This window comes from Coptis chinensis, chromosome 8, assembly GCF_015680905.1.
Source record: "Coptis chinensis isolate HL-2020 chromosome 8, ASM1568090v1, whole genome shotgun sequence".
In the NCBI taxonomy this organism is placed as follows: Eukaryota; Viridiplantae; Streptophyta; class Magnoliopsida; order Ranunculales; family Ranunculaceae; genus Coptis; species Coptis chinensis.
The window spans coordinates 34,257,798-34,279,190 of NC_141463.1; the positions used below are offsets into that span (position 1 = coordinate 34,257,798).

At 34.0% G+C, this 21,393-nt stretch overlaps 1 protein-coding gene across 1 annotated transcript; it reads left to right on the forward strand.

Annotated features, from left to right (window-relative positions):
- Positions 1 to 13,686: 13,686 nt before the first annotated feature.
- On the forward strand, positions 13,687 to 14,151 carry LOC147481227 (uncharacterized). Its single transcript, XM_086578874.1, has 2 exons — positions 13,687 to 13,914; positions 14,008 to 14,151. The coding sequence occupies exons 1-2, from the start codon at positions 13,687 to 13,689 to the stop codon at positions 14,149 to 14,151; spliced, it is 372 nt and encodes a 123-aa protein (XP_086435000.1).
- Positions 14,152 to 21,393: the final 7,242 nt, after the last annotated feature.

Sequence of the window (21,393 nt, forward strand, 5' to 3'; positions counted from 1 at the left end):
TGAATTTCGAGTTCCAGGCGCTTAGGCGCAGGGCGCGCTCAACTGAGGCGCAGGTGCGCTCCGTGCAGCTGAAGTCCTAAAGTGAAGAAGAAAAAGGGGAAACTTGGGAGTGAAAGGTGAGAGATGAAAGTGGGATGTAGTATGGGTTGTGAGTGTAGAATGAAAGAAGTTTATATAGGTTGTGAGCTTCCAAAACGAATCGGCAAGTTGCCAAAAAGTTTTAAGGCAATTGCCAGAAACAAAATATTTCCGAAATCGAAAACGGAAACAATCCATATTCTTGATTCTAAAACAAACCTAATCTCTTTTAGATTGAATTTAGAATAGTAACTTCTAAACTCTTTTAGATTTCATCCTACCACCATATCTACTCATAGCCTGCCAATATCGGCAATATTCCCAACAATCACTCGCAAAATTATATAATAAATTTTTGGATCATATAAAAATCATGCTAGGCTAAATAATACCACTCCCAAACAATTCGGGAAGGTGGGATTAACAATAAAATCAACGCACAATTTAAAAAGAACCAAATTATATTAAAATTGAAATTCAAATACAATTAACTATCGAATTCAAATTTTAGCTACTGAATTCAACCACTTAACATCCAAACTAATAAAGACAATAACACAACTAAATAACATTTAAACAACAAATTTTTCTAAACAACTAGCCACGTGATGAAGATGGACTCTGAGATGGAGATTGGGCCTGGGATTGTGATGGGGCCTGAGATGAAGAAGGGCCCGAGCCATTCGTCCTTTGACGACGACGCTCATGCCTCTCAGACTCATCTGAAGCAGAACCCCCCAGGGGTGGCATGCGTCATAGCATCTCTACTTAGAACAGGCGTTGTGCTTCCATTGCTACTTTCATCTCTGCCTTCATCTCTGTATAATGCGCATCGTGATGCTGAAGGAGTGTCTCCATGTTACACAAGAGATCCTCCTGACCCTTTTCAAGCATTCCAAAACTCGTCTGAAGATTCTTTTGTTTATTTCGAATTATAATGCAACGCACGCCAGTGTATTATTTATCAAAGTTTTCTACTCTCGATTCTATCAAAATAGAGTTGGAGTAAAAGATTCGTTCCACTCCTAGTTCATTAGTATTCTATATTTTCTATGACTATCGGTCCTATCCAAAGTTAATGAGAGTTTTACGAAATTTATACTACGATTGAAATTTAACTAACAAGATATGAATTTATACGACTATGGAATACTAAATTGATACTAGATAAAGAATTAGGGGGGATTGATTCCACCTTAACTCGACTTAATTTACTAATGAAGAATCATCGTAATCCGAATTGAAATACTTTCGCAAAACAATTGGTTCTTCTTTATCCCTAATTGTTCATGGTAATCTCTACCAACTAACATCTAGCATGTGAAACAATCAAATCCATTCTCATGGTAAACTAATTACTCTCTAGAATTGAATAGATTATCACGACGATTCTATGCTTAACAAAAATCAAGCTTCATCAAACCCCTCTAATGGAGGTTTAGCCTAGAATCATTATGCTATCATTTCCCAATGAAATTAAACAAGACATGGTATAAAGATTCTAACTTTGCTTATTTGAATTCAAATGGAAACTACTCATGCAAGATTTGATTGAAACTAGTAATGACAAATGACTAAAACTAGGAATTGAAACTACAATGCTTAATGAAATGAAACTATATTATGAAGAACAAACTACTTTATTGATCTAATAAATAAATAACAATTCATTCAAATACTAAATTAAAACAAAATAATAAAAACTAATTAATGGATTCTCAAAACTAGATCTAAAAAAAACTACTTTCTAATGGCTACTTGCTACCTAAAACTCCGATGCTTAAGAGTTAAGTCTTGTCTTGAAATAAAGGAGACTAGATCCATATTTTCGTGTATGGGCTGAGGAGCCATGTTTTGGGTCGGAAAATCGAGCCCAAAGCCCAATTTCTTCAGTCCACATGCCCCTTCCAAGCCGGATTTGATTTTATCAGATATTTTGTCTACTTCTGCTCTTCTGATTGGGTCAAAGCTTGGACCATTTGGAAAGCTCTTTCCGAGCCGGTCGTTTTGACATAAGATAGGCCTAGTTCCGAGGTCTGAGTCCAAAGATATGGCTTTCGGAAGTTCTGCTGACTTTTGTGTGTTGTTTCTACCCGCGTTGACTTTGACTTTTCAGCTTTGACCGGGCTTTATAAAGGCTTTTTCTCCTTAAATCTTGGCATTTAATCACAGAACTTTTTAGCAACCAACCCTTGCTTCTTTATCTCGCCAAAGTGACACATTTCTGCACATAATTGACTCTAATGCCTGAAATATATAAAAGCACGTAATCAGCATTAACTCTTATTTATTACTCGCATAATTGGTCTAAAAGTATTATTGTTAAGGGGTTAAAACTACAGTTTTGGGCTCTTATCAACCCCCAAACAGCATTTTGCTTATCCTCAAGCAAATATGAGAAATTAGAATAAGTGACTAAAAATGGAGTTCTAACTACTCTCGTTTCGCCGAGTGCGATTGCATTGACCATATGCAACAAGGCCTTAAACCACTAGGAATTCCCTAGTGGACGAGTTATAGCCTCGTGGGAGTTTTCCAATAAAGGTACTCACAAACTTCATTTATACTACAACGACTAAGAAATAAAACTATTGTTTCTTTATTTATGCTCCCAATTATCTATATATCTCACTAGCAATGAATAAAGAATAATCAAGTTGATAATCAATCATCTACGAATATGATAATGAATAGTCAGTAGTGTGTCGAGTTGATTATGGTTACCTGAATCAAGTAAGTAGTCTCCAAATATAAATATTTTTGGAAGTAAGCCTCCCTAAACCACCAAAGGACCATACCCAGGCAAAAAACTGCTAATAAATATGACCATGTGATATAACCCCAATTTCATCTTAGTAAACTCATAACAAATGCACGACAAAACTTCCACTGCTGACCTAAACAATGTAGTAAAAAAATTGCATTTCCACTTGTACCAAAAAGAAAAAGAAAAACTGAAAAAACAAAACATTCTTCGAAGTACATCCACTCCATAAAGTTTTTGCAAGAGTCATAAGGGCGGTTTCATGTTTCATCTTATAAGTTCAATCTCCATGTCATCACAATCATCATAGTACCATCTTGTAATGATGATTACATCCATATATAATAACCTAAAATCACGAAAAAAAAAAGGTAACAAATGATTGCTTAGCTTTGCATTTAAATTTGCTCCCTCCAATCAAATATCTCCTTGAATTTACTATCCCACTATTATCACCCCTGCCATGCTCCACAACCACAAAATATTGTAATAACAAAGTCTAGTTTCAAAGCATACCAACAAACCCATAATTCACGAAAAAAAAAAACTCCATATCGGATAAATTTTGGGCTGAGGGTATGCCAGGAGATGATCCATACAACGATTGTTCAGAGGTTCCATAACAATTCCATAAGCTCACAATTTTAAAAGGATCATGACATGTGGAAGCTAATGAATTATTATACATATGGCTTAGAACAAATCAGAATTTCCGACAGCTCTTATGTTGTCTATATGGCCTGTGAAAGATACCAAACATGATGTGATATATAATTAAGTTTGTGAAGGCCGACTACATGCATCCAAGGAAGATCGACTTTGCTCAAGTTTGGGACCCAACCTTATATTGAAATCTCCAGTAACCTTTATATCATCATATAGAGAGCATAGTAATGTACAATGCATCATAGCAGTTTAAGAGCAAACTCAACTCAACTACTAAACAACCTTGGTCAAAGTAAATTAGCTTGATAGAATTGGTTGTTATGAAATGTGTAACTTATACAGTAAGGGTTGAACCTAGCATCAACCAAACCCACCATGAGAACAATTATTGTGTGGCATCATGAATCATTCACTCTTACCATAACAACAAAACAGTGAACCAAATCTCAGCATTAGATCTCAAAAAAGAAATTTAAACAAATAGAAAAGAACACCGACACATGTATTTACTTTTACTAGTTGTTTTTGTAAGTCTGACGAGGTCACATTAGCATATTGACCAATTTTCTTTCATGGTTTGGGATCAGTCTCCAAATGTGCATTTTATTATCTTTACAATGCTTCAAATATGCCTTTATTATGTTTAATGAACAAACAACTTATAGCTTTTGCTACCGTTTGCAGGATATAGGTCATTGAGGACGCATATTCCTAATACGTGCATTTTAGCACAAAAAGGATGGCTATTTATGTTGCTTGGGAAGATTCTAGCTTAGGAGCAAACGTGCCAAAAAGCCGAAGTAAAAAGTAAAAAGTCAAAGTCAACTGTCAAAGTCAAAGACTTAAGGACTCAAGACTGAAACCAATAGAGTCAGGGACCTAAAGCCAAAATCAAGAATTCTATTGCATGGGCATAGGTCAAAAGCCCACAAAGCTTAAAAGTTGTTTCTAGAAAGATAGGCAAAGATATAATTGGTGTCCTATATAAACCAAAGAGATGTACAAAGTTAGTTATCCAATGTTTTAGGGTCCAAACCATTTGGTTTGTTAGGAGTAGAGTAACCTAATTTACATTTAAGCCATTTTAATTTCAAGTTTTTTTTATTTTTTTATTACAATTTCCATTGTTGTCTTCAATCCAAGTTTGATTTCAAAGTTCTTTATTTCAAGTTCAATCAAGTTCCATTCTCTACAAGTTCTTGTCTTCATTGCCTTTCATTCATAATTTAATTTTGTTTTCATTTCATGTTTTAAACCCCATCCATTTAACTAGTGTTTTCCACCATTAGAAATTAAGTTTAGAGAGTTTAGTAGGAGATTTTCAACCCATCAAAACCATCCTCCAAACAAAAGGATCTAAGATGAACAACAAACCTAACACCACTATTTCTATATCAACAGTTTGCCCAACATCTTGGTGTCCTCTCAGTCAGGTTCTCACCATCCTATTACACTTTCTACGTTGCCTAAACTGAATCTAATAACTTAACCTAATAGTGCAACAATGAATTATAGTACTTTTCCCTTAATTGAGAGATAGTTAATTTTAAGAATGAAAAAGGAAAAGAAAGATTTCGTCCCACTCGGTTAACTTGTTTGGCTAACCATTTTTCCCTTATAAGCTAGTTTCCATACGGATGATCCCTCGTAGTTTATGCGTGGCCTAATTTAGGATCTATAGTAGGTAAGCTTGTAGTCTATATATGGTGTTGTTATATGTTGTGTGTGATTCCCAGTTCATGATGCTTGTGTAAGGGTGGGCAACTTGGATTTCATCCTGTAATTACGATCGGAGAATTATCGTAGGTATTTTGATAGTGCAAATGCCTGTTAAATTAAAGGGAAAAGAAAATAAAAATAAAAAATAAAGAACAAAACTCAAATTTTTAGTCGAGTCCCAAAGCAACCTAAAATAAAAATGCCATATAATGGCATGAAAACTAAAGTAGCCTAAACACCACTTCGCGTGCAGCTATATCTATTAAGAGATAGAAAAAAATCTAACCTGGTTTAGAAGGAGGTCTTGTGCAAAGTTTCTATCCAATCTGTGCATGACAATCAACCAATTCTACTACTACTTCCCATTTCAGTTAATCCTTCAAACTGCATAAAATTTAATACAAATAATTAAATGGCTACATAGTTTTTCTTTTTAAAATTGTGCAAATAAATTTGGCCAACAGAATAATCCAAGTCTTTAGTGCCCTGGAGATACCAGAAGATGTGCTTGACACCATTTCAATGTCTTTTTGTTGGTTCCTTGCTGAATCTGGCTAGTAAATTTACTGCAAAAGAAATGTCAGGTCTTTTCTGTTGTGCGAAGTATAACAAAGCACCAATGGCGCTTAAGTATGGTATTTCTTGACCAAGTATTGCTTCACCCTCTTCTCTGGGGCGGAAATGATCTTCTTTTGAATTTAGAGTCCTTACAACCATAGGAGAACTAAGTGGATTAGATTATTCCATATTGAATTTTTTCAATATCTTCTCAGTATACGCAGTTTGATGGACTAGTATTCCACTTTCTCTATGTTCTAGTTGCAGTCCTAGACAAAATTTTGTTCTTCTAAGATTTTTCATTTCGAATACATTCTTTAAAGAATTTGCGGCATGGATTACTTCATTATGAGTTCCAACAAGGTTAAAATCATCAACATAAACAACAATGATAACAAAACCTGTGTTTGACTTCTTAATGAATATACAGGGGCATATATGATTATTTGTGTATCCTAATTTGATAAAATAATCACTAAGACGATTGTACCACATACGTCAGATTTTTTCAATCCATATAGTGATCATTGTAATTAGATCGAATACATATCTCGCTGTTTGCCATTAGGGACAATAATTTCATTAGGAATTTTCATATTGATATTTGCATCTAAGTGACCATAAAGATATGCAGTGACCACGTCCATCAGATGCATGTCTAAGTTGTCATGAACAACTAGACTTATAAGGTACCTAAAGGTAGTTACATCCATTACAGGAGAATATGTTTCATCGTAATCAATTCCAGGTTTTTGTAGAAAACCTTTAGCCACTAGACGAGCCTTGTATCTCATAATCTCATTTTGCTCATTTCGTTTTCGTACGGATACCCATTTGTAACCAACTGGTTTAATTCCTTTGGGTATCTTGACTATAGGTCTAAAGACTTGCCTTTTTAGAAGAGACTTTAGTTCAACTTGAATTGTTTCCTTCTATTGAGGCCAATCATCTCTTTTTTGACATTCATCCACTGTAAATGGCTTAGGATCATCTTCCATGATCTCAATGGCGATGGCATAAGAAAACACGTCATCTATGATGACATTAGTGCGGTCCCATAATATTCCTGTTAGAGCATAATTTATAGAGATCTCTTCATTTCTAGTTTCCTGAATTTGATGTTCAGTTACTTCTGGTGATATGATATGCTTTTAGAGATATTAGGTTTGAAAGGGGTTTCTTCTTCGGTAGATCCATTTTGAATACTACTCATGGTCTTTACTGGGGACGTCTCCCGTGAAAACCCCATGTTATGAGATGATTGAGCTTGAGATATGCTCATAATAGTATTGTCATTGTGACTACTATCAGGAATCTTTACCAAAGATCTTCTCTTTCGAGGAATTACATCTTTTAACCCCAAAGGTCTACCTTGTGTTTGGCGAGTTTGAGACGTATCATTAGCTGGTCTACCACTCATTAAGTGTATATCAGCTTGTCTTCCTTGCAAATTGCAATTTTGAGACATTTGTGCTCTTTCAATCACAACTTGATGTACAACTTTCCTTGAAGGAAGGTCAATACGTGCTAGAGCATTGCCAGCTGGTACATGTGATCTTATCACTTTTACTGCATCATTAAAGACATCTGGTAACATTTGTTCAATGTTTTGTAAGTAACATATCCTACGTACTTCATCATCACATAGAGATGTACGTGGATCTAGATGAGACAAACTTGGTGTATTCCAAGTCAATTCTAGTTTTTTATTAGGTGTATCTCCCCTTAATTAGGTGCAATCTGCGAATCTAGCAGTAAAAAGATCACCTGTTTGAGGTTCTAGATATTTTAAAATAGCAAGTGGCTTATAACTAACATAAATTCCCAATCGGTGTTAGGGTCCCATTTTTATACGCTCATTTGGTATTATGGGAATATACACTACACAACCAAAGATCCTTAGATGAGATATGTCAGGTATAATGCCTGAGACCGGCCATTTCAAATGGTGATTGCTTCAAATAAGATGTTGGTCTAAGTTAAGTAAATGTAGAAGCATGTATGACAACATGTCTGATTAGCTCCCAAATGTGCATTTTATTACCCGTATATTACTGTATTATTACAACCTTTCTTATGCTTAACGAAAAGACAACTCATAGCTTTTACTGTCTTTCCAGGTGAAAGAGTATTTCAGACCACTTATCATAGAAGCTGCGTCTTAGTACCAAAAGAAGCCTTAATCATGCTTATTATGAAGACCAGTAGCTACTATGGAAAAGTTCTAAAAAAGTTAAAGTTAACCGGTCAAAGCCCTCAAATGAGAAGACCAGAGATGGAGGCCCTTATCTCAAAATATGATGACTTTCTCCATAACCCTATCTTGGTCAAGAAGGCACCAAAAAGCAAAAGTGAAGTATGAGGTGTCTAATTTTTAATGGAGAAGGGTAAATCTGTAAAAGGCAAAAGTAGGGGGTACATAATCAAAAAGTAAGGAAGAGAGAAACCATCCATTGTCTTAGGATCCAAACCATTTGGGTTGTTTAATTTCTTCTCTTGTTTTTTCAATTTATGTTTTCATTTTTCTTGTTGTTTTATTTCCTTTCAATCAACTTGTTATTTCCTTGTTCTTATTTCAATCAAACATGTTATTTACTTGTTCTTTGCTTTAATCTTCAATCTTGTTTGTTTGATATTATTTCAATGTTTTAATTAATCTTCCCTTTCATGTTTTTAATTCATTTCAATACAACAATCAAAGCTTTCAAGTTTTCATTAGCTTAGAACCATTCTAATCCTACAAGAGTCTACCTTTCTTCTTCACACCTCCCTCACTCAAACTCTAAACAATTTAGGATGAACCTCAACTTCTAAAACAAACTCTTTTGAAATATACTCACTACAATCTAAACCTTCAAATGGCGCTGTCATCATTGATTGAAGGAGTGAGAGTGATTGGTTGAGAATCTAAGAAGGAAACATCATTCTCATCTCTCCATTTATATATTTTTTTTCAATTTTTTGTCATTTTATTTTATTGTTTTTCTGTGCTGATCTACTTTTTTACAAATCAGGTTGTGGGACAACAAGGCTGGAGGCGAGCTGAAGACACACACAAAAACCGACAACCGTTCACCGGTGCCGGCGGGCAACCGTGCGGGCGTGGTGGGGGCGACCGCCCAGGCACCTCTAGTGAAGGGTGTTCAGTTTTTTTGCAGTCCAGTTGATTTGCGACGAATAGTTGTACTCCGAGCTTGGATTTTGTAATAGAGTAGGAGAAAATAGTGGAACTTGTTTGTAATAGTTAGTGATAAAAAGAAAAAAGAAAAAAAGAAAAAAATTAGTTTTTGATTGATTTCTTATGATGAACATGAGTTAAACTTGGTTTAAGTTATATACTTACCAATGGATTAAGGTTTTAATTGCCTTAGAAAGTTCAAGTGTGTGAGGAAGTTGTGGATCATAGCTCACACACTTTGAATCAACTTGGTAATCAACACTCTAAGTCCAATTGACTCTAGTTAATCTAGGTGATTAATCTAAAACTAGTTAATTAGATTAGTGTAATCTTAGTTTAGTTTTAAGTTTGAGCCCTTGAAGGCAAAGTTGTATAAATTGTCAAAAAACCCAACTTGTGGGCTTTTTAAGTGGGCCTTTATTGTAACTTAAAATAGGGTAAAGCTCGAAAGATTGGGCCTGATTTTCAGATCAAATGTCAACTTATGTCGCCTTCTCCTCAGATCAAGCAGCGTGTAAGCACGGCTTGAGAGGTAATTTCTAAACCTTCTCGAAGCCCAAGTAAGAGGATACTTGTGTGTTCAAGCATGCTTATGTGATTGTTTGAAATTTATTTTCCGCACTGCAATTTACATTCGCGCATAAGGCTGAGCCCGAGCCACATAATAACCATTGGGAAGTCATTACTCAATGTAGGTAAATTGGACGTTGCTTGATTCTTGAAAGCCCTAGACCAAAAAATTTTAATTAAAATCAATCAACTAGAGCCCAAAGTAGTCACGCTCCTCCAGAAAAGGACAAAAATATAGCCACGAGGATTTAGAGTAATCAGTTACTAGATTCCGGTGAACCAACTACTTTCCTCACTCCCCTCCCCCAGATTCATCGTGAGTGAGATTCTTGGTAGCACACCACTTGGTAAAGTGATTGCCTACTCTTCTAAGACGTGTAATAGAGCCATCCTAGTCTCGTACCCAATTGTTCCTCTGAATAGGGCATAATAAATTATAGACCAAAGCAAAGTTTTCAAAAAGCCAAAAAAAATGAATTTCTATTGTATGTGCATCATCATTGGTTGAACATTAATGTCTTATCAATATGCGTCGCAACCGTCATGGAATTACAATGCAAACCCAGAACCTTGTTCTTTTTGCGGTAGTCCTTATCACTAATTATCCCATTGTCCATCATATTCTGAATTCGAGTCTACTACGGGAAATCCTTACGATTACGAACTTCAAGTTTCAAACTTCCCTAGCATACACACTTCCCTAGTATACACTTAAGAGTTTTCTAATCATGTTGATAATTCATGGAATTCCACCACAAATAGTCAACCACCTTTCATATATACACCTGGTCATTCAGAGTACGGTTGCATCCAAAACCCATTTCCATTCACATCACCATCCATATCAAATTCATATTCCACTACACCATCTATCACAGAGTAACTCTACCAGGAAATGGCCAAGCAAACAATACTAACTCAGCAAATAACAACTACCTTATGTTTTCTCCAATTCGATACCATATCTGAGACTAATCTTCTTCCTACCAGTCCAGAACCCAACCAGCAAGAGAAACAAGGTGTTACTATAACAAAGCCCATTACTAAAGTCCATCCTGATATTAATGACCAATTAGAATCCCATCACTATCCACCTGACTAATGTGAGAATTCTAGATTTTATGACAATGACTATAAGCCAAAAGTCACAGTTTCTCTCACATGACTTAATGCATTATCACCCATAAATGAGGAAACTCCAGCAGAAGAAACTCAAGAGTATGCATTGGACTTGACACACTTGGAAAATGGCATTGAGAAAAATTATGAAGATCTGGGCAGAGAGGACAAAGAAAATAATGAAGTGCTTGGAAAAGAGATCGAGAATAACATATATGATGGAAAATGGATTTCAATTTAGTTTGGCCATTCAAGACTTATCGATGGAACAAATTTGTGACATCCTTATTATTGCAGAAATGAACCACAAGCTAGTGGAAATGCCAAAACTAGATGAAAAATTCTTTGAGTCCTTGAGATCATGTGAAGAAGCACCACCCAACCCTCACCATCCCAACTTAACACCTTTTGAAATCCAACCTCCATTCATAAAAAATCCACCAATTCTGAGGACTGCACCACTAAACCATTTCAAAGAAATCTCAAATTCACACTTAGGTCAATTGCCTTTGAGATCATTCATAATTTTCTAAACCTTCCCAGTAAAGAGACTTTGCCTAATATACAAATGCAAGAGTCCATCATTTCAGTAGTTGAGAAACCTGGTATGTCCCATTCCACATCATTTGAGCCTCATGAATGACATCCACTACCAACCTCTCACTCTTTTAGACAAGTCAACTATGATGAGTTATTGTATAAATTCCATGATGAGTTACACAAACATCCTCTTATCATTCTGCATATTACACTCCACATACATTATTTCATTCTGTTTGGGGGTTTATGCTTTCATATGTTTTTCTATAAAGATCTCCAATTGTGTAGATGATTAGTATATAGTTAATATCATATCATCCATTATATGCATATTCTTAGGGAATCTGACTTAAAACAACCCTACATATAGTCTTGAATATCTAACTATTAAAGATTCATGTTATGTTTTCTCGATGCATTCCATGGGAGTGCATCCTTAAGGTAACCGGACCACTCCACTTGGAGTGTGTGGTTGTAAGTGCTGGAACCTTAGTCCATGTATATCTCGCATTTTCTTTGTAAAACACTTTTTACTCGTCGTTTGAGTAAGTGTGATCCTATGGAGCGAGTATACAATTTTATTTTTCTTTGTTTTACATTTCTTTTTCAAAATAGTTGTTTTTCTCCGTTCTCATTATAGATGATTCTCGATACATCGATAGTGAAGTGATTTTCCAAAAATAAAATGGGCAATGGATTCCACATAGGCCAACCCTTAGAAGTACGCAATCTCCATTCTTCTAAGGGCGGTTTGAGGATCAGTTATGTGTTATTAAGGGTCGCTCATATCACCATGCACTTTCTATCTCAGCTTAAACCATATAGATACCAATTGTCCCTTGCTCACCAACATATCATCATGTCAACCATCAAATGCATTCAAACAAGGACAATATACCTACAACAAATTAAAACAGAGCATTGGTTCCCATCTCATTTTAACCTGAACTATCAAAATCCACCAAAGAGACCTAGTTCCACCACCCACTAGTGTCCAATAAGCTACACCTTTCCATTATGTCTTGCGCAGTATATCCCCCAACACACACATAACTGAAGCCACAGTCCGACTGGATTGGGTTCAATAAAGAGTCGACACGAAAGTTTCCTGAGATTACCTGTTATGAATTGTTTTAAAAAGCTTAGCGTTTAAAGAAAATATCTCCATAATTTTCTTGAGAATACAGTATCAGATATAAGGACCTAACACGTTGTACTCTTTTTCCTTAGATCAGATTTTTCCCATTAGGTTTTTCCGGCAAGGTTTTAATGAGACAACATTAAGCATGTACAAACACCAGATCTAAGTTTACTTAAAAATTGTACTCTTTTTCCTTCGCATATATTTTTCCCACTGGGTTTTTCTGGCATGGTTTTAATGAGACAATATACTTAGAAATGGTGGACATCCAAGGAGGAGTGTTATAATCTATAGGTTTAATGTGGTTGCCCACGCACCATGAAGTTTATTAGCTATCTATGAAGACGTTACCTAATGTAACATACGTTTCCTATCTTTAAGGAGGTTACCTTATTTATATAAAGGCAAACCTCCTCCCATTATCTAACACTCATAATAAGAATTCCTCTCTTACTCTCCTGTATTGAAGTTCACTCATTTGCATCAGTATTGAGTCGTAACACGTTATCAGCACGCTCTATTATACGTACAAGTTTCTTTTACGTCTCTAATTTGAGACCAAAAAGTATGTAACATTAAATTAATTTTCATGAATTTGTAAGACAAAAGTATGTGCTTGATTGATCTCCAATTTAATTTGGAGTTAAACCAATTATTTATGTTTTATGTGATACTTAATGATTTGTTAAAACAATCATTATTTTAATGTTACGTTTATGTGATACTTTATGCAATTACGTTTTACGTGATACTTTACGTAACTTTATGGTAAGTTGTCCAAGGTTACTATTATTATTACGAATATCATTATCATATATATATATATATTTGGTAAAGTTATCATAAATATATTCAACTGTAAGAGTATGTTGAATAGGGTTAATATCCCTACCCCAGAGTATCAACTTTGAATGGGCACATATTCACATTTACAGATTTACCTAAACATACACAAACTCAAAAATTTCGAATTGCATGGGTAAACATATAAATCATTACCAAATCATGATGATGTGTAGAAAAAGGTCACAAACCCTATCCCCAAAACAAAACTTTGATGGACACACATCTTAATAAACTCAAATATGCACAAACTAAACCAATTTTGAATTGCATGAATTTATTAACTCAAATATGCACAAACTCAAAGAGTTTTGAATTGCATGAGTGCGTATTTGCTTAAATATGCACAAACCATTGGTTTTGAATTACATGAGTGAATATTCATTGCACGATTTGGATTATAATGTACCATTACAAGTCAATTGATAATTAATGGTGGTTAAATATATATTTGTCCATGTTTACGTAAATATCATGTATATTTAACTTGCTCTCTCTTTGATAACAGTTATGGATAATATCCAAAAACCTTCGTTTGCTAAGCTTGATACTACTGGCAAGAACTACTTGTCATGGAAACAGGATGCTCGTTTTCACTTAATTGCTGTAGAATTGGATAACACTATAGTGGCTGAAAATCAAACCACACAAGTGCAAAAGGCTAAAGCAATCATTATGCTTAGGCACCATATTGATGAGGCACTAAAACTTGAATACTTAACTGTTCAAGACCCCCTTGTACTATGAAACAATTTGAATGACAGGTTTGACCATGAAAGGACCATTCTGCTACCTCTAGCAAAACAAGACTGAATGAATCTCTAATTCCAGGATTACAAAAGTGTATCAGAATATAATTCTGCATTACACAAAACCACTTCTCTTTTGGAACTACGTGAAGAACCTGTTATGGAAGCTACTAAGATTGATAAAACTTTGTCAACTTTTCATGTTAATGATATCATCCTTTCATAGTCTTATCGCAGGGCTAATGATGTTCGATTTTTAGATCTCATGCAAAAGCTCATTCTTGCTGAGAAGCAGAATGACTTATTGCTTCAAAACCATCAGTAATGACCCACTGGAACTAATCCACTTCCACAAGCTAATAATATTGAAGCAAATAGCAACAAGTGGAAGGGAAAATGGTGAAAATGCCCTACGTGGGATCACTCTAGTCAGGATAATGATTATACAAGGCAACAAAATAAACGAAAGTTTAAGCAAGCCAAAACTGACAAACCTAAGAAAGTCAAAGAGCACAAGTCAAAGCAAACCCACACTGACGAAGTTTGTAATCGATGTGGCCGAAAAGGTCACCACCAGCAAGTATGCCATACTGGTGCTGCAAAAGTCAAAGCTTATCAAGATCAAGTTGCATATCTTGTTGAGGCGAATGCTCTAGAAGGTAGCTTTTGGGATCCAGAAAAAATCCAAAAATCACCATGGAGGATTTACAAGAATTTGATAAGGCTAATGGTTTAGCGGATTTTGATTGATTTTTCTCGGAACAATGTCTACAGTTTAACTATTACCAATAAATGCATAAGTATTATATATCTCCTTATATATATATATATATATATATATATATATATATATATATATATATATATATATATATATATATTTTTTTTTTTTTTTTTTTTTGGATTGGTAAGCCTGTTTTTAAATGAGATCAGTAACTCTTTGATGCTGGCGGGGTTTGAGCCCCAGACCTCTGGTATCATCACCCAAAGGTTTTACCTATTATATATCTCCTTATATGGTTTACAAATAACTTTATTTTGCAGGATGGGTATTGAATGTTTAGTGGATAGTGCTACCACACATACAATTCTACAAGAAATGATTTTTTTCTCTGACATTAGTTTGTCGAAAACAAGTCTACATACCATTGATGGACAAGTTACCATCATAGAAGGGTATGACAAGGCAAGTTTCAAATTACAAAATGGCTCCATATTGTCTATTGCAAATGCTCTATTTGCACCAAAATCCCAACGATCCTTAATTAGCTTTAAGGATTTAAGAGCAAATGGATACCACATTGAGACTGCTGATATCAAAGGGGTTGAATACCTCTATATCACTAGAATAGTCTATGGAGAAAAGCAACTGGTTGAAAAACTACCACCTTTATCAAATGGTTTGTATAAAGCAACCATTTCCAAAATTGAAACATATGCCACTAAAAAGACTACTATGATGATTTCTTTCTTGATTTGGCACAACCGATTAGGACATCCTGGAAAGAATATGATGAGCAATATCATCAATAGTACAAATGGACACAAGTTCAAAGATGTGAAAGTCTTAGCAACTCATGAATTTGACTGCAAGGCTTATGCACAAGGTAAGTTAATTACTAGACCATCTCCTTTCGTTATCTCACTCAAACATCCTCAATTTCTTGAGAGGATACAAAGAAATATATGCGGACCAATACATCCATCTTCTGGACCTTTTACATATTTTATGGTCTTTAATGGATTCTTCAACTAGATGGTCACATGGTAGTCTTCTATCAACACGTTTATATATATATATATATATATATATATATATATATATATATATATATATATATATATATATATATATATATATATATATATATATATATATATATAATAAAGTAATCTAACAAATTAAATTGTTCAAACTTCCTGTTTATTAAAAAATTCCGTTTATTCAGGCGTCTTAGTATCTCATATTCACTGAAAAATCAAGATAAATTATTGTCTGAATTTTCAGTGAAATGAAGCAACTATTGTTAAAGTAATAAAAACATAAAATAAGTTTGAATTTTCACCAAAAGCCTCTTTTACTTTGGAAAAAAAACACGTACACAACAATGTCAGTCGCATTCATAAGGAAAAGAAAATCGCCGCTAAAATAGATTCAATTGTTAAATTCCACTTTTACACGCTCACCAAATATATATCTACGTGTTTTGATTTGTCTTCAAACTTTTCCTAAACATAGGAACCAAATAGCATATGTTACTTATGAAGAACAAAAAAAATCAACAACAAAGAAGATTTGATAATTTTTCATTTTGTATGTATTGTGAATCTATGAAGTGTGGAGGTTTTGAGTGAGAAAAATCAAAGTCCCAAACATGCCTAATTAGGCAGAAGAAACAGTAGGGCTAGCCACTTTTCACAACTAATTGTACAATGTACAATAATAAGTCAGAAAAGGCAAAGATCACAATTATAATATTTGTAAAGCAGGGTATACATAAATCACTTTTCTTGTTGTTGGCTTGTGAGGGTCTTGTTTCAAATCACTATATAACTTTTATGGAGCCTCCAATCGTATGATAATCAAGGCCTTTGGTTCTTCTGCAAGCTTCTATGGTTGCTGAAATTATTGATAAAAGCTATGTAATATTAGGAAATTTAAATTGCTTAATAAGAAATAAATTTCTAATGCTAGAGTAAATAGAATGTCACATTTGCCACTGTTATAATATTATCATAAGAAACAAATTATACATATAATTGCTAATAAGTACTGATCGACATCAATAGCATGGGCAACAAACGGAGTGATCAAAACTAATATAATATAACCATTTTATGAGACAACTTCTCAAACTCACAATTAAAATCACCATAGTAGTTACAGTCATGGTACAATTCAAAGCTAACATCCAAAAATAGAGACTAATATGACTAAAGAATAAAAAAAAAGTATCAAACTTTAATACATAAGAAAATCTTTTTTACTAATTATTAGGTGGGACAACCAAAGTTATGCCATAAAAGAGCTCAAGAAAATACTAAGCATTAACATAAAAACTACCTGTTACTGACTTGCAACGATCTTACATAGTAAATTGAAGAGTGTTAATACTATTTTGATTCCATTTCTGCAAGAAATAGAAGCTATATATATTAACAAAATGAAAAGAGAAATTCATACCCATTCCAGTTTAAGACTCCGAGGTTGTGATTCAATGCTTAAGTTTGTATTTTAGAGGAGCACAATGACCTGCAATGAAAAAACCAAAATCCGACAATTAGATAGTGGAATGAAATATTATTGGGAAGAAATAACTATGAAATATGCATTACCAATTAAATCAAACAGAGTGGAAATAATACCATTGGCTATTGGCTATATGTTAATGTAAAGAAGAAAATTATCACAAAGATTGGAAGAGATTGTACTCTTCAGACAAAAAATATATAATATTCCATTGATTTTTTCCATTGGTTTTGATAATAAATCATCATCTCGAGATCAAAACTCCCTAAAGTAAATGGTAAAACAAAGAAGAGAGTAGAGTAGTCATGAAGAATATAATTACCTGGGATTTGGTATTGCACAGGTTGTGATTAGTGAGCCACATAAAACTATGATCATTTCAAAAAGCAGCATAACCAATACTAAAAGAAGCAATGTGTTACATACGGGAACCATAATATTCAAAGCCGCACACCATGATTCCATTAAAATAAACAAATGAATGATTAAAACATGACAGTATTGTATCATTCCTTGTCCATGTTCAATACCACCTCACCTACCAATTAAATAAGTTCTGAAAAATACCTAAGAGAAAAAAAATTAAGCAAGGAAAATTAACAATTAAGGATTCTAAAGAATTTCATTATCTTGACAAATCTCTAGGTAGTTTAAAGAGATCGATAATCACTTTTGCGAACTTTCAATTTCATGTTTTACTTGCGGTCTTGAGGGATGTGTAAACCAATTCTTAAACTTAAGCCAAGGATCTTGAATCGCATGAACTCACCAACATCATAACAATCATAAATCAATAATTAAACGTAAATAAACATACCTTAATCCATAGCTTTAGATGAATGAAACGTGTAGAACAACGAAGGAGAACTTGTTTCTCACCCTAAGCCTTTTCTCTAACCCTAATATAATGTATTTTCTTAACATGACATAATACACAACTATGAGGCATGTGTATATATATAGAGAAAAGGGGGGAGAGGACAATTTCCTTAATTGGACAATGATTCTAATTTCCCATAAAAATTAGACTATAATTGGAAACAACTTCTAATTGCCAAAATATTAATATGGATTTGGATACTTCATCATATAAGCCCATGTTTTGTAAACCATTAATTATACATGACATGTGTCCATAATGTGGGACAACTTTAGGGATTCAATAAAATCCAACAGTCTCCCACTTGTCCCACATGACAAGTTTTATCAAAAATATATACCTTATAATAGTTTTGTAAAACGACTCATCATGGGTTTAACTTAAAATAACTGATATGCGTACGCGATTTTGAAAAATATATCCAATCCAATTTTCTCATTAATTTGGCCATCATAATGTCATTATCAAACAATATACTAATGCGAGTCATAGCGGTCGTGTGTCATTTATTCATGTGTGCGACACCATTCCTTCCACAAGAAATTGGGCCTAACACCCAATTTTTGAGAAAATGAAGTCTAGAGGACACACTTTTTGGTGAGTAACTCACAAGGACAAATTTTAGAAATTAGTAACTCACGAACCCACAATTTCAAATTTTGTAACCCTCAAGGACAAAATAAGTTGGCCCGACCATTTTACTTTTTTTAAATGCCAGTTATACCCTTTCGTGAAAATAACCCTCAAGGACAAATGGCCCGGATTTAAAATAAATATTTTCCAATTTTATCCTTTCTATCATTTTACTATGAACAATGAGTGTTCATACCTTCTGTTGGTGTATGAACAATGATTGTTCATATCCAAATAGGTGAATGTACCTTATACAATATATTGATGTATGAACATTGAATGTTTATAGTGAACATTGAATGTTCATACCAAAAGGACTATGAATATTCAATGTTCATACCCAAAGACTATGAACATTGAATGTTCATACCCAAAGGACTAAGGACTATGAACATCGAATATTCATACCCAACGGACTATGAACATTGAATGTTTATACTCAATCAATGTTCATACCCAAGGACTATGAACATTGAATGTTCATATCCAAGGACTATGAACATTGAATGTTCATACCTAAAAGACTATGAACATTGAATGTTCATATCTAATCAATATTCATACCCAAGGACTATGAACATTGAATGATCACTATGAACATTAAATGTTCATATCCAAGGACTATGAACATCGAATGTTCATACCTTAAAGACTATGAACATTGAATGTTCATACCCAATCAATATTCATACCCAAGGACTGTGAACATTGAATGTTCATACTCAAAGGACTATGAACATCGAATGTTCATACCCAAAGGACTATGAACATTGAATGTTCATACCCAATCAATATTCATGCCCAAGGACTGTGAACATTGAATGTTTATACCCAAAGAACTATGAACATTGAATGCTCATACCCAAGGACTATAAACATCGAATGTTCATACCCAAAGGACTATGAACATTGAATGTTCATACCCAATCAATGTTCATACCCAAAGACTATGAACATTTAATGTTCATACTAAATACACCAGGTCGTTTCGTCTGGGCTGGGCCATTAATTATTTCGCGTCAATGGTATACTTGACATTTCATCTACCCGATCTGTTTTTTATTTCGCATCAAGGGTATACTTGAACTTTCAACTACCCGGTCCTTGAGAGTTACAAAAATAAAAAGGTGTCCTTGAGAGTTACTTTTTCGGCATATTTGTCCTTGAGAGTCACTCCCTGACTATGTACTACGTCAATAATAACTTGTTTAACATAACGTATAAGTAAGAAGTATAGGTCAATGTATAATTGCCTAAAATGTCTAACAGTGATAACTCGTTTCATTCATAATATGTACAAACTCTCACTAATAAAACAAAGTTGGCAAAAACACAAAATTGAGCTCTTAAGGTGTCTAATAGAAGAAGCATAAATCATCAATGTGTCCGTATAACCATAACATCATTGGTTGTATCAAAGACTTGTATTGTCAACATAATCCATAATCGTCTTTGATAGTAACCAAATGGTTAAGGACACGTTAGTTCATAAGTTGGCGCTATTATATAATCTATAGACACTTATTGTTTTTGCATTCCATAAGTTATCTCCAAGTTCACCAGTTTAGCACCTCAATAATGGTTTGTCATTCTTGGAGAAATAGGTGCAACTTAAGTTCTCAACAATTTAGAAATAAAGTTAACAAAATTCTAAGATAATATGCACACTATACATCATAAATTATGGCCTCAAAGCAAACCATGAACTCAACTTTATTAGTGGAAATAGCAAGGTAATTTGCTTCACATTATTCCACAAACTTGCCCATACATAAATATAGTAACAAACTCAAATTTAATATAAAAGGGAATCAACATAATCTGAGTTTGAACATTCAATCATGATCAAGTGATTCATCATAATAAATGTGAGCTAATAAACAAATATTACTTTAAAATGCATCAGTAGCTGAAAAAACTTAATGTAGATAATATCTCTAGAACTTTATTAAGATGTGTTTCATGAGACAACGCTAATAGTTATTGTCATTTATCTCGATTTTTTTTTGATTTCAATAACATATGTTGCCTCATCAATATCTTTCATTTCAAAGTTCTTTAAAAGAAAATTTATCTATTTTTACGCAATAAACCAAGATTACTACTAGTTAGCAAAACGTCATAGCATACAAGACCAAAAATATGCTCCCACTGACCTTCCGGTATACACACTAATCAATAGTGCTTTCATTAAAGCTGAAGAGACGAATGATATTGTTCAACTTTTTTTTTAAGAAGAAGCTAGGGGTTAAGGATACCCCAACCTTTATTATAGATCAGCTAACTCTTGGGTACATAGTTCCTTCTTTATCCTCCCTTACAATGGAATCTAGAATTGAGTCTAGGGGAGGTATAAAGTACACCACATCCATATCCGGATAGTCATAGACTTTAGACAAGTAATTGGCTGCCCTATTACCTTCTCTTAAAATATGAACTATTCTGACAGACACAAACAAACTACTAAGGCTCTTAAGCTCAGCTACTAGATTCTTGCAGTGCCATGGTGCTTTCTCTTTCCCGTTTGCTATGTTTACAACTCTAAGAGAATCAGATGCAACTTTGATGTTCCTCGCGCTGATCTCGAGAGCAGCCTTTAGACTAGCAATGATGATATTGTTCAACTTAAAATATCATAATTGGGGAGTTCATTTAAGTCCATAATATGACTCTTAAGTTTGCAAACTATGTGTTCTTTTCATTAT